This window comes from Pantherophis guttatus, chromosome 8 (genome assembly GCF_059756535.1).
Source record: "Pantherophis guttatus breed Tessera chromosome 8, ASM5975653v1, whole genome shotgun sequence".
In the NCBI taxonomy this organism is placed as follows: Eukaryota; Metazoa; Chordata; class Lepidosauria; order Squamata; family Colubridae; genus Pantherophis; species Pantherophis guttatus.
Window position 1 is genome coordinate 31,400,596 of NC_142070.1, and position 17,758 is coordinate 31,418,353.

General features: G+C 35.9%; 1 protein-coding gene and 1 long non-coding RNA gene across 3 annotated transcripts in view; both read left to right on the plus strand.

Moving 5' to 3' along the window:
• Nucleotides 1–9,640, plus strand: part of RNF150 (ring finger protein 150) — a 76,990-nt gene extending 67,350 nt beyond the window's left edge. For both annotated transcript variants that reach the window (XM_087874556.1, XM_060686850.2), the window contains exon 7: nt 7,706–9,640. In XM_087874556.1, the coding sequence (XP_087730682.1) occupies nt 7,706–7,824 (119 nt within the window). In that variant the 3' untranslated portion in view covers nt 7,825–9,640. The remainder of the gene's footprint in view (nt 1–7,705) is intronic.
• Nucleotides 9,641–10,635: 995 nt separating this feature from the next.
• LOC148112581 (uncharacterized) lies at nt 10,636–14,012 on the plus strand. The gene is made up of 2 exons (XR_015729077.1): nt 10,636–11,422; nt 11,538–14,012. It is a non-coding gene; the product is annotated as an uncharacterized LOC148112581 (long non-coding RNA).
• Nucleotides 14,013–17,758: the final 3,746 nt, after the last annotated feature.

A 17,758-nucleotide genomic window follows, 5' to 3' on the forward strand; every position in this document is an offset into this window, starting at 1 on the left:
ATATCCTTCCCTGGAGTGGGGTGGGAATGAATATTTTGCAGTATCCTTCCCCTGGCATGCCCACCAAGCCACGCCCACCAAGCCACACCACACCTACCAAGCCACGCCCACAGAACCGGAAGTAAAAAAAAATGAATTTCACCATTGCACCAAGCCAAATTCAAAAATGCTGGAGAATTCCTGGAAGCTTGGCATGCTAACAAATTGGCCATCAGTAGACATATTGGCATAAACAACATAGTGCAAAAAAGACAATCAACAAGCCAAAGAGGGAATAAAAAGCTCCAGACATCTCTCCACCAGCAATCAACACTCAAGAGTATAACTCAACACCAAGATTAACATCAGACCAAAAATCAAGAAGTAAATACCCCAATCAAGAGCTAGTAGTTTTTCATAACTGTGAATGATCATTGTGTGAAGCAGTCATTAAAGGAGAACTACCTGCACCTAGTATTCAGTCATAAACATTTCCAGAGTAATTTAAAGATCAATAAGAGATTGAATCTATCCTCAGGCTTAAAATTAAAAACAAACATTAAAAAATAGAACTTTTAACAGCAATCTATAAAGCTTTAATTCAGCTGGAATATCTTTCTTTTATATCTTCCTATGAATAGCTAGAATTTAAATGGCAGAATGAAGAAGGCTAAAGTTGCTGTGGCTCAACTTCCTATGTAACTGATGATGCAGGGGCTGCTAGATGAGAATTGAGGAGAGGCAAAGTCTGATGATGCTGGCTTCTCAGGAGGACTGATTTTGAGTCTATTATGTGATCTACTGTTTTATGAAGGATTATGTTGTGCAACACTTTAGTTCTTTGCAATTAAGGTTTATTCTTTCCAAAACTGCATATTAGGAATACTGGGCTCTAGCTACAGCAGATATTTTAGTTTTTAACTTCCTGGAGTTTGTTGCCTATTTACAGTGCTTAGAGTTCAACACAAGTCATTGCCCTTCTTAAATATCAACCCAAGAGTTCATTCATTTTCAATTTCTGCTGATGTTGTCATGATATAAATTTGCTTCCATCACAGTAAGATCAGAGGTTATATAGTTTCAAACTATAGGCCATGGGTGTCAGGTTCTTTCAGACAGTCCGTCCAATCTATACAGTTATAATAATAGGATTGTTAGATGGTAGTTAGTTCCCTCCAATGGAAGTCCAAATATATTGCTTTTTAAGGCACTTTACATAAAACTAAAAAGTCTTTAAAATATATTTTCAGTGGTTTCTAATGGTTGCAGAGATGGTTTTCCTTTTTAAAGGAAAAATATCCAGTTGAAATCCTACTTTGGAATTTCTTATTCTTGCTTTCCCAGCTTTCATATGATTAATAACATTTCCATGTGGAAAATATTTTTTTTAAAGAAAGCCTTCTTTTAGACTTTTATAGGAAAAGCTGAAGTAATAAATGCAATTGGTTTTTGTTAAAATACAGCCTTCAATTATTTGGCACAAAAAATACAGCTTTAAAAAACTGTGCAATTGTTTTTTAAAAATATATACATAATAGACCAAAATGGATTTTTAGGATCGTTTCTCAATCTCCAGATGAGTTAAGGTATAACTTTCAAAATTCATAATAAGATGTTGGCTGAACACTTTGGGAGTTCTAGACTTAACATCTGAAGAATGCTTAATTGGAGAAAAATGGGTGCATATATACATCTTTCCTCTGTGTTTTTTATTATAATAATATTAACAAATGGTAGTATTGTTGCATCTCTTTATGATGCAATCATGAGAATGCTTACTCAGAGGGAAATGCCAGAGGTGGTATTCAGCCGGTGGTATTCAGCTGGTTCGGATTGGTTCGCTCGAACTGGTAGCAGAAATCATGGGTGGACCCATCCACCCCGGCTCTATGCCATCCTATTTAGGCACGTTTTTGAGGCTGGGTACATGCGCAGAAGATGCACATGCCAGCAAAGCATATACATGGAAGGCCAGGCACATGCATGGACGGGACGCGTGTGAGTGAAGTGCATCCTCACATTTGCGAACCGGTGGGGAAAGTAAGTGAATCCCACCCCTGGAAATGCCCGTGAGTATAATGGAACTGCTTAGTTATAAGTGTACTTCTTATGGGAGATACACTGGGAGCTAGACTTTCCCAGGACAAAAATGCTGATTTTGTAACTAACAAACTGTCAGTAGCAGTACACAAAGCATGACATATGCAAAGCAAGATGTTCATTAAACTGAAAAGAATTATCTTGTTTAAACTTAACAGTCTGTAAGAAAGGGCTGTATGCTTATATTACAGAGGGTCTTCAATGATTTAATTGGCTATGTTTCCCAGTGCAATATAGATAGTAATTGATAATGGGGTAGTTTCTGACTTCAAATCAGCTAAAGGAGAAATGGATACAGACAGTGTCATTGCAGTGGTGAAATCCTCCAAGGTTTGCCACTGGTTTGCTGCGCGCACATACATGGTGCACACTAAATGCACGCTGCATGCACGCATGCACACTGCATGCCAAACACATGCCGTGCATGCATACGCAGTGTGCACCAAATGTACGCTGAGGGCCCACGCATTCACAGTGTGCACCAAATGTGCGCTTCATGCGGAAAAAGGAGGCTTAAGAAAGTAAGTAGAACAGCGGGGGAAACAGCTGTGCCACGCGATTTAGATTCACTAGAAAGTAGGATTTCCTGCAATATAAATCGTGCGGCACAGCTGATCATCAGAAATACTGGTTCGCACAAACTGGTAGCATTTTTTTACTACTGGTTCACCTGAACCGGTAGCTTTTATTACTATAGGTTCATCCGAACTGGTGTGAACCGGTAGCATTTAACCCCTGGTGTCATTGGTCCCAACAATATCCCAGGTAAATAACAAATAATTTACCACCCCCCTTTTTTAGTTATTAAAAAAAACAGATAAATTTTCTTTCTTCTAATAATACTCATAACACTTCAGAATATAAGGATTATTTAAATGGTGATTTGGTGCCCTTTCAAATACACACTAGAAACATTGTTGAATCTATTCTCATTGCATTTCTGAAACCATTTATGTAAAGGCTTTTTGTTGCACAGAGATCTACATAAATGCTCAAGGTTACAGAATGTTAAATTTGGCTCATCTACACTGTAATGTTAGCAATAGCGGCATTTGCTGGTTTGCTATGCAGCTCATACCAAGGTTTCAGTTGTGCATAAGTGATATAAGGTATTGCCAATTTATATGTCATTGCATTGCCATTTCCTTTTGTTGGCTGTCAGCTGTAGTGGCAGGGCACCATAAATCAGATCAGATTTCATCATACATTTACTTAAATCAGATAGATTTCATTATAAATTTACCCAAATGTTATACAGAATAGAAATGCAAAGTGCTGACCCAAAACATTCATCCTTTTGCCTCCAGTATTCTATGCATATCATGTTTCTGTGTTTAAGGATCTTATAGTATTTGATGAATTTTTATGGCCTTCATCAAAATATATTAGGTTGATGTACTTTCTTAATGCCCCAACCTTTTGGGCACCAGGGATTGGTTCCATGGAGAGAGGTTTTTCCCCAGACCCGAGAGGGCATGGTTTCATGTTCTGCCTGTGTCTCTGGATGGGGATTTGCTTGTTTGCATGGCCCGGTTTCTGGCATACCACAGATCAGTGCAGGTCGACGGACCGGAGATTGGGAACCCCTGTTCTAAGATACATAAAATCACCACAATTCCTATTAAATTCCTAATAAATGAATAGAATCATCTCATGCATACAGAGATGGAGGAAAAAAATAGAGAATATCCTATGTTCAGGGCAAACTCCAAGAAGAGAAAAGATAGAAGAATATCTAAACAAAAACATAAAAGGAGAAAACCTTTTAACAATAACATAGTGGAATAAAATGTTGATAATCCTGAGAGAAGGGGAGAACTGACAATCAAATTGAAGAAGAAATAGTATGGCATGGTATTGGAAAACAGGAGAAAAATTTATAGATGTAGCATGGAGTAGAATGATTAGGAAAAATAAAAACCAGGAAACATGAAACAGAGTGACTAGAATAAAAGACAGAAGAGCTGTGCACAGATAGAAATTGGAAACAAGCATTACATAATATTGATTTTTGTGGGGGAAGTGAAAAATGAATAATGGAACTAAGTGGGTAGAACACTGAATATGAAAATTCCATATTGTGGCATTTTGTTCAAAGGCCCACTTGTATATTCAGGATATGTGCATAAAAATTTAAATAATTACCTTCTGGTGGATTGTTGCATTTACATATTGACAGTAACTATAATCCAACATGAGTACATACTGGTTAGCATGTGGGTGTGCATTACAGAGACAAAGTTGTAGTTCTTGAAAATAGCATGAAGAGCTATGAGCATAAATTAGTTTTGTCCTGACTTTAATTGTTCCCAAGAGAAGCTTTTGTAGAATTTAAAATAAAATGTTGTTGCTGAATATTGACTGTTGGTAATTTTAGATATAAATAATTATATCTTTGCAATGAAAGTTCTAAAAAAGAAATTATTAAAGGCAATTCTTTTGTTTTGAAACATATTTTATACTACTAGTTTTATGTTCATTTCCAATGTAGAATATAGAATCTGAGTCAACATAATGCTGCTCCCTAACCATCTATATAAAAAGTGTGACCAAGTTATGTTTAATCAAGACAGTTACCCCCTTGCTTGGCAAGGAGCCTCATTAACTATTCTTGTTCTTAATTCTACTCTACTCAGAGTCCGAGGGCTTGGGGTTCATGTCCCATCATCTCACTACTCCGGCTGTTCTGATGGTACCTGTGTTTGATCAGCTTCAAGTGATTCCTGGCTAGGTAGTTTCTGAAGCTTACATTCCATAGGTTTGACTAAAGCAGCTTTGTCAGAGTCTGAATTCTGAGCCATGACATAAAGTGATTGTGTTTTAGTCAGGGGTGAAATCCAGCAGGTTCTGACAGGTTGTGGAGAACTGGTAGCGGAAATTTTGAGCAGTTCGGAAAACCGGTAGTGGAAATTTTGAGTAGTTTGGAGAACCAGCAAATACCACTTCTGGCTGGCCCCAGGGTGGGGTGGGAATGGAGATTTTGCAATATCCTTCCCCCAGGAGTGGGAGGGAATGGGGATTTTGCAGTATCCTTCTCCTGGAGTGAGGTGGGAATGGAAATTTTGCAGTATCCTTCCCGTGCCACGCCCACCAAGCCACACTACACCCACCAAGCCACACCCACAGAACCAGTAGTAAAAAAAAATGGACTTCACCACTGGTTTTAGCCTGTTTGGGTGGGATAGCACGCCCCTGAAAGAGCAAGTACTGTCATTGGATTTGCAAATGGTGGCTGTGGCAAAGACTTTAATTATATAATTACTGGTTCCAGCTGTGGCCAATTATAAGCTTAATAATTAATTTTACAATAATGAATTACACAGCTAGTGATTTACTTGCCATTATTTTCACCACTTGTAATTTCCAGATTTTTCAAAGCCAACTTCATGTAAGCTACATTGCTGGTAACATTCCATCCTGATTATTGCAACGTAGCCTGTATGAGGTTTCCTTTGAAAAATGTCTAGAAATAGTGCAAATAATGGCAAGTAAACTAAGCTGTGCTTAGGAAATATATGAAGTTTGTACTGAAATATCTACATTGGTTGCTCATTAGGCATAATTACAGTTGTTGATATTCATCATGAATGCCCTAAACCAGGGATGTCAAACTCGCAGCATCATGTTGTCGTCACGTGACATAACATGACTTTTTTCCCCTTTGCTAAACTGGAGGTGGGCATGGCCAGCGCGTGATGTATCTGGCCTGCGGGCCGCGAGTTTGACACCCCTGCCCTAAACCATACTTTTCAAGCATATTCTGCAAAGCACAATTGTTCCCTAAAGATTAATAGGTAAGATAAAAGTTTGGCTCATGGAGATTACAGGAGTCAGTTTTCAACTGAGACCAGAGGTCTACTTGCTAGGAATAAACCCTGGGGGCATAAGGAAAGCAGACTGGTACCTTTTCATACACATTACCACTGCAGCTAGAATTGCATATGCGCAACTTTGGAAAGGAAAGGAAGTACCATCAGATCAGATGATTATCAACAAAATTTTGTGGTGGTGTGCAGAATGTGATAGATTAACATATATACTTAAAGATAGACAAGAATCAATTTTCAATCAAAGCTGGGATAAATGGTACCAATGGATAATGGATAAAGTAAAAATGTCATGAGGTAGATGTTAGGGAAGCATGTAGCATAGATATGTAAATAGCAAGCTAAATATAAATAAGGGAATATTAGATATAAGAAGATTAACAAATGCAAGATGCAGTATGATAAACCAAATTGAAGCTGTAGTATGATGATATGTAATGTTATTTAGAAACTGTATATATATGGGGGTTGAATCAACCTCAGTCTTATGTATGTGATTGTGTTTCGTTATAATCCTTATTCTGTTTTTTTGTTTCTAATTTATAATAAAATTTTATTTAAAAAAAGATTAATATGTATTCGACAAATGCCTATTTTCTCTCCCAAGATGGAAGAGAAAATTTTGGAACTAAGTGGCTTCATTAACCATTGAATGGAAATGTCAGCAGATTTCTTCTCAGATATCACATCAAAACAATTAGGGGGGAGAAAACATTACATTAGGATAAAATTTCACAGAGGAACTAACGTTTTATGTGAAAAGGCATTGAAGAGCCTCTTAACATTTATATCATTAATTTTGTGAAAGTGGATTTTCACACTCACTTTAAAAAAACCCAAATACCAGAACAATTATCTACAACTATTTTTAAAAATGAGACAATATTATACTAACTTTGTGATAATATTAGATATCAATCACCTTTATTAATTTATTGAAGATTATGTCCCAATCTACCTCTGACAGCCAATACTAGGAGACATTGATTAATTGGAGAAATCAGGAACATCCAAGCTAAAAATTCAGAAGTACATGTGTTCCCTCAAGATTTCCAGTCACCTCCTCTTGCCACCAAATTGTAACTGTCAGTATGAGAAATTGAATATGCAGGAAGTAATCCTAATAATGTTTTGTCCTGAATCTATAAACTTTTGGAAACATAGACTCCATGATGCCACTCAAATGCAAAAACTGATTTTATAAAAATATTGTGGACTTATGCTTTGACAGGTTTTCTTATTCCAATCAGAATAGAGCTGGAAGGAATCTTGGAGGTTTTCTAGTCTCAATCAGATAAGTCAGATAAGACAGTCAGATAAGTGACTGTCCAGTCTCTTCTTAAAAACCTTAAGTGATGAAGGGCCCACAACTTCTGAAAGCAAGCTGTTCCACTGGTTAATTGTCCTCACTGTTAGGAAGTTTCTCCTTAATTCCAGGTTGCTTTTCTGCTTGATTAGTTTCCATCCATTGTTTCATGTCCTGCCCTCTGGTGCTTTGGAAAATAAGTTGACCACTTCCTCTTTGTGGCAGCATCTCAAATACTGGAATACTGCTATCATGACCGCCCCAGATCTTCTTTTCTCTAGACTAGCTAAACCCAAATCCTGCAACCGTTTTTCATATGTTTCCATCTCCAGGTCTTTAATCATCTTAGTTGCTCTTCTTTGCACTTTTTCCAAAGTCTCAACATCTTTTTTGTAATGTGGTGACCAAATTTAAAATCAGATGACAAGAAGAACAAAATAGAAGTGTGAAGATGATTTTTAAATGATGATTTAATTTTTCTTTCTTCTTTCAGGTGAGCAAGAACCAGCAGTAAGTAGTGATTCAGATATTTCATTGATTATGGCAATGGAGGTTGGACTCTCTGATGTGGAGCTTTCCACTGATCAAGACTGCGAGGAGGTGAAATCCTGAAAAAAGGAAACTATCGAAACATCCTACTAAACGAACAGGCCGTAGCAAGAAGAAGAAATCAGTTGTGGTACAGACGATTATCCATATACATATGTGCACATATGTAAGATTTGGGTCAATTGTATATACATGAATACCCATATACATACGTGCACATATGTAACTGCAAAGGCATCCGGAACATTATGCGAACTCCAGTTAATTCCATTCTGGATGGTCATGAAAAGCAATAGTTACAGATGTGTCTGCCTGGATGCAGTTTCATTATCAATTACATTTGTTCATTTCATTGAAAATGGAAAGTGAAAAAGTATTGTTCTAATCCATGTGCCAGAAGAATATGCCCTTGCTTGGTGGCTTAGAACCATATAACTGAAATGAAGTCCTCTCCCCCACACACACCTTTGTTTGTTTTTTTAAAGAAAAGATAGAAAAGGGGATTTTAATCCATAAGAGGATTATAGCTGACATTGATGGACATTATTTTTCTTTCTTCTCAATAACCCAAGCTTATTCAAGTATTCAGTTCAGAGATCTGAACATTATGGTGGGTCATAAAAATGTATGAATGCCAGGCATTTTCTACATGAAGAAAGCATGGCTTCAGGAAGAAATGGTGCTTCCAACTTTGACTTGATTTGAAGACTCTTTTTATTAAGATATTAATATCGGCCCTTGAAGATCTGTGCTTCCAGGGTCTTCCAGGCAAGAGAACAGAGACTGGTTTGATTGAGGTTGGCAAATTGCTATTTAATCCTGCTGGGTCCCACTCTGAGCTTTAGGACGTTGATGTATAACTTCTGAGTGAGAGAAGAAGCATGAAGACAACAATCAGGATGGAATTAAAGGTCAACCAATATATGTGGCCCTTTGTACCACTATATACTCTTCATGCCTTAATGGCTTTCATAGTGATTGATTTAAAATTAGCTTTACTTTTTAAAAAAAGTTCCCAAGAACTTTCTGACCTATGAATGAATGGAATGTATTGATATTATTTGCGGTTAGATGGAAATAAAATAAAAATGTTGTAGGAAGGCAGCAGGGCTATGATAGTTTAGGGTAGTTACCAATGGACTGTGATTGTTTATCATACAAGGTATATCTTGAAAATCACTTTATCCCCTCAAAATCTTTATTAGTTACTCTTGATTTTACAAGTGACAGTTTTCCAAGTTTCCAAGGAACATTTCAACGATTGTGGAAAAGGATGCTCAGACACAGCCTCGTCTTAGTTAACTGCATTTTAACATGGTTGGATAAATAACTAGTAATCCAATTCAGGGAGATCCTGTCATTCCTAGAAGAGAGTAAAATTGTATTTAGAATGAACTGCTTTCCTAAATACCCCTTAATCAAATTGATTGTACCATATTTAAATTCACCTTAAAATTATTCAGAAAGTCTCAGGCATTTTTATTATGATGTGTGAAAATATGCTACAAACACCTTTTATTGTTGTTTATGCTCCTGATGTGGAGTATGTAAGCTAAACCTAGATAACTTTAGAAGTAAATCAAAAGGTGGTTATTTCTAATCTTATTTCTGAATCACAATTTAAAACTGAAACACTGACAGCCAAATTCAGCAAGAGTTGTGTGTTTTTACCTAACTAGTTTATGTTGAAAATAAGTGCCATTAGCTGCTGGAATTTAAGTGATCTTGTTTTATGCTATTACTTAATGGGGTGTGCTATTTATGCAGAAGAGCAATTTGTATTTTAATCAAAGTACTTAAGAAGGTCTTTTCATCTTATTTTATGTCACAGAAGGTTACGCTAATACTTCTGACAATAAAAATAGTAATTTCAATCACAGAAGATAAACAGAGGTAACAGAGTCACTTGTACTTATAAACTGAATAGACACAGACTGTTTTTTCTTCCTATAGTAGAATAGTACTATAAGAATCCATCCATAGGTGAGCAAAAAGTAGATCTAGATCTACTTAATGGATCCTGAGTAACTGGCTATAGATCAGTAACTATTCCTAATACTTGTATAATAACAGTAGCCACAAAAGGCTCTCCCCACCTTAAATTGCCATTTGATCAAAGTATTGTTTCTTTATCAAAAGACACTGCAATGAAACCTGGTCCAAAAGTTGAGCTTTTAGCCCCATAAGTTTCTAAATCTCAATGTCTGACTTTTGTATCAGCTGTACCTCCAAAGGCTGGTACAGTGAATCCAAAGGCAGAAATAATGGCAGTAATAAATCCTTGAAAACAGATATTTGCTAACTTCTGAAATTAGCCCATGTACTGTCTTGTTACTCTTCTTATATTCTGTCCCCCCCCCCCGGTTAGTTTTTCCTAATTTGCTACTCTGTGAGCAAACTGAACTATGAAATAATGGCCAAGCTTTGTATTCAACACAATTTATCATGTTCCACAAAAATTGGAAACCTTTTAGTGCAAATGTCATCATTAATGCAATTTCTTCCTATCCCAGAACACCTTTGGATTTCAGCAGATTTTGCAAAATGCCACCTGGGACAGTGCTAAGGACTGGCATTCAATCCAAAAGTGGAAAACATTGAAGATACCATCAGCTTCCATCTTTCTTTGTTCGGGATGGGGATGAAAACATCTTATGAAATCTAATTTTGGTCCTGTGAATAGTGCAAGTAGAAAGTGAGTGTACCTGGGAAAGACGGTTATTTACATTGAATCGAGGTTTGTTGTTGCATCTGATTTATTAGAAGCACTGAAACAGCAATCTTGAAAGCAGATTGCTCTTTTTAAGATCATTACCTTCAACAAAAGACCACTGAGAAAGATCAGTCTGCCCCATCTTATTCCTCATTAAGCCATGAAGCTTAATGAGGAATCTCCCCCAAACCGATGCAGTTCCATTTGACTCTGAAATAACAAACTAGAAATATTAGTACTCTGTTTATTGCTATTTGATTCAAATTGGGGGGAAATGGAACCCTCCTCTACTAATACAAAAAGAATCTTGGCAAGTATAACTTGTGCTGCCATGTATTGTTAACTGTGCCTGTGAAAATTTACCTGTCAGATTATAAGGATGTAGTTGTTTTAATATTGGAAGAGGCTACTCACTCTTCCAGTATATTCTCGTCTAAAAATATAAGGCGCCCCTGTCTTCAGTTCAATTCATTTCCATGACATGTGAGATACTGAATTAATTACCGGTAGTCAGGGGCAAAAGAATCTTGTAGGGCCAGCTTTCTTTGCTACACGGCCATGTCCAGCTTTACGTTAACTACAGTGTTGCAGTAAGATGCAGTAAATATGCCTATTTTGCTGTTCTTGGTTGTTGACCATGTTGTCCATCTGTATGCAGCCCATCTGCAAAGTTGGGTTATGATAATCAAAAGTAATATTAGCTTGTAAACTGTCCCTAGGCCTGCCTGTGATTCTCCTGTCTCACTCCAACCATTTCCATGTTATTTGAGGGTAAACAACACTAATGACATATTATTTTAAGCAGTAAAAGCTATTATGGCCCATATACTGGTGGCAAGTAGGTGGTCAGCGAACAGCATGTGTGGTTTTGCACTGATTGTTTTTCTTTTCCAAAGTACAAAAAAGGGGAAGTATGTAATACTCTAAGGAAGCCAATTTGGTGCAGTGGTTTAAGGCAGGGGTCTCCAACCTTGGCCACTTTAAGACCTCTGGATGTCAACTCCCAGCTTTGCTGGCTGAGGAATTCTGGGAGTTGAAGTCCACAAGTCTTAAAGTGGCCAAGGTTGGAGACTCCTGGTTTAAGGCATCAGCTTACAAAGCAAGAGACCGTGAGTTCGAGTTCCACCTTAAGGACAAGTGACTGCTAAGTGACCTTGGGCTAGTCAGTTTCTCTTAGTCCTGAGAAGGAGGTAATGGTGAAGCACCCCTGAAAATCTTTGCTAGGAAAACTGCAGGGACTTATCCAGGCAGGATCCAAGAATTGGGCATGAATGAATGGAAGAAAATATATGTAATTAGGAAATACTGATATTCTGCTCTACTTTAGGAAGTTGTCTTCTCCCTGTGTCATTAATTTAGACGAGCAGTATTCAATTAAGGTCATTCCTTATCATCTAGAACTTCTTTCTTTGAACTAAAGAAATCAGTAATTAAATCTCGCTGGTTTCTATTTTTTGGCTGTCCAAGAACGTGCTTCGTGCCAATGAACTACTGAGTGTTTTTGGATTTATTACTAATCTTCCAATTTACTGAAGACGTCTTACCTAATAATTGATATTAAAAGCAATAGAATAACCCAGAAAATCAGTTTAACATTATTTTCTAAATACAACAGCTTTCAAGCATACACATAGAAATGTATATTAAGGATCTGATAAAATTGCAAAGATAGACCCCTGAGTAACAGTACTCAGTCTGAAATAATTTTCTGCATAGAATCAGTTTAGAGTTGTGGCAAAATAACCTGAACCAGCCAACTGAATAGGGTAAATTCAGAGAGAGGGCGAAAGCCGAAAGAGATATTAGAAGCTAATGGCTTTTTGCTCTGAAATGCCTAATGCCTACAGATTGCTCAAACCCCAACAACTGTTGAACAGAATGCAACCTGATGGGACCCCTAAGGTTCTTGGGGGCTGACTTTCTACTTCCAAATAATTGCTTCTGTCACCAAGAGCTTTGAGAAGAAAAATAATTATTATACTGTAGTGAAATGAGCTAAATGTGGACTGCATGTTGATGGTCAACCATGGGATAAGAGTATTAACATGTTGGAAGGCAGAACTGCAAGTATTCTGAATGACCAGGCTGTCCTCAAGTGGCACTATAAACATTAAAGTAAGACCTGTCCATCATGAGCTCTCCAACATTCAGCTATTGCACAGGAAATGCAAGAGGGGAAACTTATCTATAATGTAGAGAGCAAAGTCTTTTGCTAGTTGTGTTGCTATATATAGCTGGTTTTGTGAGAATGTATACAATGTTACATTGGATGATCTATTTAATCAAATTTATTAATGCAGAACAGTCTTTGCCGACACGCAATTCTAATAACTTCACTAGTAGTAAGAACATACTTTCTTGAGCTTCTATGAGCTTCCAGTAGTATTTATAAAACTTTTCTCTGTTCTTGCTTACCGTGTAGGGAGAGTAGTTCGTTTGCACAGTATACAGGCTGTGAAAAACCGAGATATTATTTTTCAGTAGTTCTTTGAGAAATCACACCCCACTAAATACTTCTAGCATGCCATCAATATAAACTGCGTCATGATTATTAGATGCCGTGTTGCTGCCAGTTTTTCACCTCGAGTGTATTTTTGCCAAGAAGTCTATGAAGCAGGCTCAAAGCAATGCCTTTTCCAGTATCTACTTGAACGTAGTATGTGTTACAGAGAGCTGGAAGAGAAATCATGCTTCTGAATGTGCTTCCATTGGCAACCAGATGAATCAATAATAAAGGAAAACACAGTTCAGAGGATAGAATATGTACAGACACGTAGAAACACCAGATGTTGCTGGTAGTTATATAAAGACCCTCTCTATTTTACTGACAGACATGTAGTTCAGTAGGCACTGAAATGTTTCCCAAGTATTCATACGGTATACAGGATTTTTGAGAAAGCTTTACTACATTTTGTTAATTTAAAAAAGTGTTTGTTATAAGCAGGCCATAGAATACTAGCAAACAGCAAAAAAGATTGATCTGTAACAAACTTTGTTTTCTTTCTTTTTAACTGAAGCAATTGATCCATATTAATAATAATAAATAATATAAGATACTTTAGTATGTAGGTCTCTGCATAGCAGATTGTGTTTGCTAACAGCTGCATAGCAGAGGAATGCCCTCTGCTGTAAAAATCCCAGTTTTTAGAACTTCTCTCTTAATATATTTGTTGCTTTAGTAGTTGGAAATTTATCTCAGCTGAATCATCCACAAGTGGGATTGAAGAGAGACAGTGATGTCCATTATTATTTTAAAAAGATGAAAAGAAAGTTGTATTAAAAATACTAAAAGGCTCTCAAAAAATCCAATATTTATAGTGTATCATTCTCAGCAAATAATTTTTGGGAATGTCTCTTACAAGAATGTATGTGTGGAAGACTACAAAAAAAGAAAGAAAGAAAGAAAGAAAATGAACATTTTTCTTCCTGTTTGCCTCTTTTGTATCTTGTTTGTTTGTTTTAAAGGCATCAAATGTTACCCATTTCTTTTGCTGTAATGGTTTACTGATGTGAAATATCAAAATGTTTTTTACATGTACATAGTATCATTGCTTCTTCCCTTTTTCATGGCTAAGCCACCTGATGAAGGTATTTACCATTTTATAAATAGAATAAAATGTAAAGCAGGAATTAATTTGGTGGGTGGGAAGGGCTGTTATTTTTATAGCAAGATGTTCCTTGTACTTATTAGCATTTTAAAATAATTTTGTACTTGTCAAACTGTACATTCCATCCATTTCTCAAAAATATTTTTTATTTAAAGTACTTTATAAACACAAAAAAAAAACATTTGATAAAGAGTTTCATCAATAAAGACAAAAATATTTGGATTACAATAATAGCTCCAAAGTTCTATCCTGCTGTATCATATAGACTACATGCTATACCAGCAAATGCCAATTTAAAAAAAAAAACTAGAAAAATTCCTTTTAAATAGTGGCAACTAAATTATTTCTAATTGCATTTTTTTGCAATGTCTGTTTTTCAACAAGAAATTTGCTTCTATCTGCTGGATTTGGAATATTTCCCAATTTATATCTGAATGAGGAGACTGCTTTGGCAGCACTCATGCTGAATTTTATTCAGGTGTTACTGTTTGCTCTTCAGAATTTTGCTCAGGAAAACCTTTGTTTTTCTGTTTAAAGCTGGAGTCAGCTCTGTCTATGCTGATTGCCTAGCATTCTGTAAAGCCATAAGGTCATTTCCTCTTTCACTCATCTAACAGTTGTAGCATTAATTCATTGTTTAAAAATTTATAACTGTGCTTTTAAACCAGTTTAAAAATAGAGAATGGAGATTGCATACACACATGAATATGACACTGTAAACCAGAACTCTTTAGAATTTTGGCTTATTAGCAAACAAGCATTCGTACTCCTACAAATGGTGGAAGAAAATGAACTGCAAATTAGAAAGAAGCCATGGTTTAGCTTTCTTTTTGCCTTTGTTTCAGAGGACAAAACAGAATCTCCAATTTGAATTACATCAAACCTGCTGATACGTTAACAATATCTGCCTAGAGCAGGGGTGTCAAACTCACGATGACATGTCGTCATGTGATGTATCAAACTTTTTTTCTTCACTAAACTAGGGGTGGGTGTGGCCAGCGCGTGACACATCCGGCCCGTGGGCCTCAAGTTCGACACTCCTGACCTAGAGGAAGAGCTATCAGAATGACCAGGGTCAGGGCTTATGCTGACCAGTTTCTTGATCAGTAGCAAACCAATATTCTGAAGAAGTCAAGGGATGGCTAAAATAATCAGAGGAAAGAGTATCGTAATCTCTCCTTGCCATTCCAAACATTTGAGGCAGGCTGGCCTTTGAGTCATGCTAATATTGTGAAGTGCTGTATAAACTGATCGTACTAAACAGAAAAACCTAAGGTAATGAAATTGTTAGAAAAGATTGCTTGTTTTGGGGGAGTTGTTTTTGTTTTTGTTTTCATGTATTTTGTTTTTGTTGAGTAAGCCTCCTCTAAAGACATACTAATCTTTTTAAGTTTTAGCTATTCTGTGTTTTTTTTTCTTCCTGGTTTGACAGAGGAAAACAATCCAGCACAGTAAAGTACAACCTAGTCTTCAACTTGATTAGCAAAATAGAGAGGAAGATGGAAATCATCACGATCGCCCATTAATATTTGCATAGGCAAAGGCTTTCTTTATAAACCGATCTTTTTTTGCTATACTATGTGGAGTGTATGCCTATGCAAAGCACCAGTGGTTTGTGAAGAATTTGTTTTCCTACAATATTTAGTAAAGTGTTGCAAATATATTTCAGTCGCTAGTATATCTCCTGTTACTTTATTTCTGTATCTTTTTTATATCTCTCACCTTCCTTTCCAATGCACTTTATATCACTTGGAGAATGTGGGAGTCAGACACTATCACTAAAGGGACTTGCGTAAAATCAAGAGGCAGATACGTTGGTTTTTTTCTTTATTGTTGTCCTTTCTGTACTTTTCATTTGAGACAGTGACTCAACGAGGGTCAGGAGAAATATTGGAAAAACATTATTCGGTAGTAAAACATGGCTATTTTTGTTATATAGAGGATTATAATGTAAATATGTGATACTGTGTTATTCTGTATTAGTAAAATATTGCAACTGTAAAAGCTGAAGGATTGTGAATTCTAAGCAATTTTATTGCAAGGATTTTTTAAATAAAAGATATCTGAGAAGTGTCATACATTTTTCTTAACAAATGTATTGGTTGAACTTAGTTTCTTAGAACAGTAAAACTTGAAATCATCTCACATGCTACTCCTGGGTGCTACAAATTATAATCTACAAAAATCCATGGAATTTGATGGAATCCATTCAATTGAATATTCACATTTTCTTCTGTTAATATATTTTGTATGGGGGAGAAAGAGGAATTAAGAATTGTTTCTCATAGTAGCTGCAGTAGAAGAAATTTAATTTAGCAGCCATAGCATTTTGTATTTTATAATACAAAATTGTATCTTATAATCAAGGAGGCTACAGTATTAATTATAAATAAGAAACAGGTGAAAAAAAACATACTTTCCTACCCAAATCCCAATGACCTCCTCAGTATTTTAAGTCTGGATCTCATCTATGTTTAAGTATTTTAAGTATTCAGAAGTTAAATACAAATACTCAAAAGAAAAAATACATCTGGAAAAGGGAAAATTCAATAAAATGTTATTTAAAAACTACTTGGTTATAAATTTTATTATTTCCTCCCACTGTGCTCCAATAATAATTACAATCAATATATTTATAATATATTTATTTTCCCCCCCTTAGGAGTTGTACTCTAAGTATATGCTTGCCTTGTAGTATATATAAATAAGCCATTCTTGCTTAAATTTAGTTAAGCTTCTGTTAAGAATATATACTGTTAATTTTGCCATTGCTGTATATTCTCCAAGTTTAGTTTACCACTTTGATATCACAAATGGATTGCATCTGTTGATAACCATTTTTAAAAAATTAAACAGGACTAATCTAAATAAGTGATAGACCAATTGAAATGAATTGTATACATACCATAGGAAAGTGAATTGGCTGCAATCTTGAAGAATAGAAGTGAATATATCAACACACACACCTGCACACATACATATTCTTCTATAACTTCCACAATCTGAGTTTACCATTCTTTTAAATTTAGAATTAAAAACAATGACATGTTTTCTTCATTTAAATAAATATTTTTTTCCAGTGATCTCTTTGCAAAAATCTTCTTTTATACTTCCATGGGAAAATACACTTTGACTGATAGGAAGAAATTAGATCTAATTTTTATTTATTCATTTACAAGCCTATGTCAAATGTAACTGTTTTTCTTCCACATAAATTTTAAATGGGTACCCCAATTGATGTTTGCTGACATTCTGGCTCATTTAGTAAAATAGATTAACCTATCTAAGAACTAAAAAAAATAAAAATAAAGATATTCAGGTAGGGGTAAGTAAGGTGTTTCAATTAATTTTCTGAATTTCAGATCCAAGCTTGCTATACCAGCTCTCCATAATATCTCCTAGATGACAGTTCTTGATTACAGGGATTCCAATGAATTGAGAAAAGTCACAAGACAAATGTTCCCAGTTCTTTAAAAACAGAGTAGAACTAAATCTTGTGACTAGGCTCCGTCTGATGATGCAGCAAAACTGCTAAAATGACTCTTCATATAAGAGGAAAACACATAAATTATAAAGAGGAAACCACAGGTATTTTCATACGTTTTTGTCAACAGTGTTGGGAAATCTTCTAATATAGCTTTGCACATGAAGGGCCCAAGAGGCCTCCTTTATAATC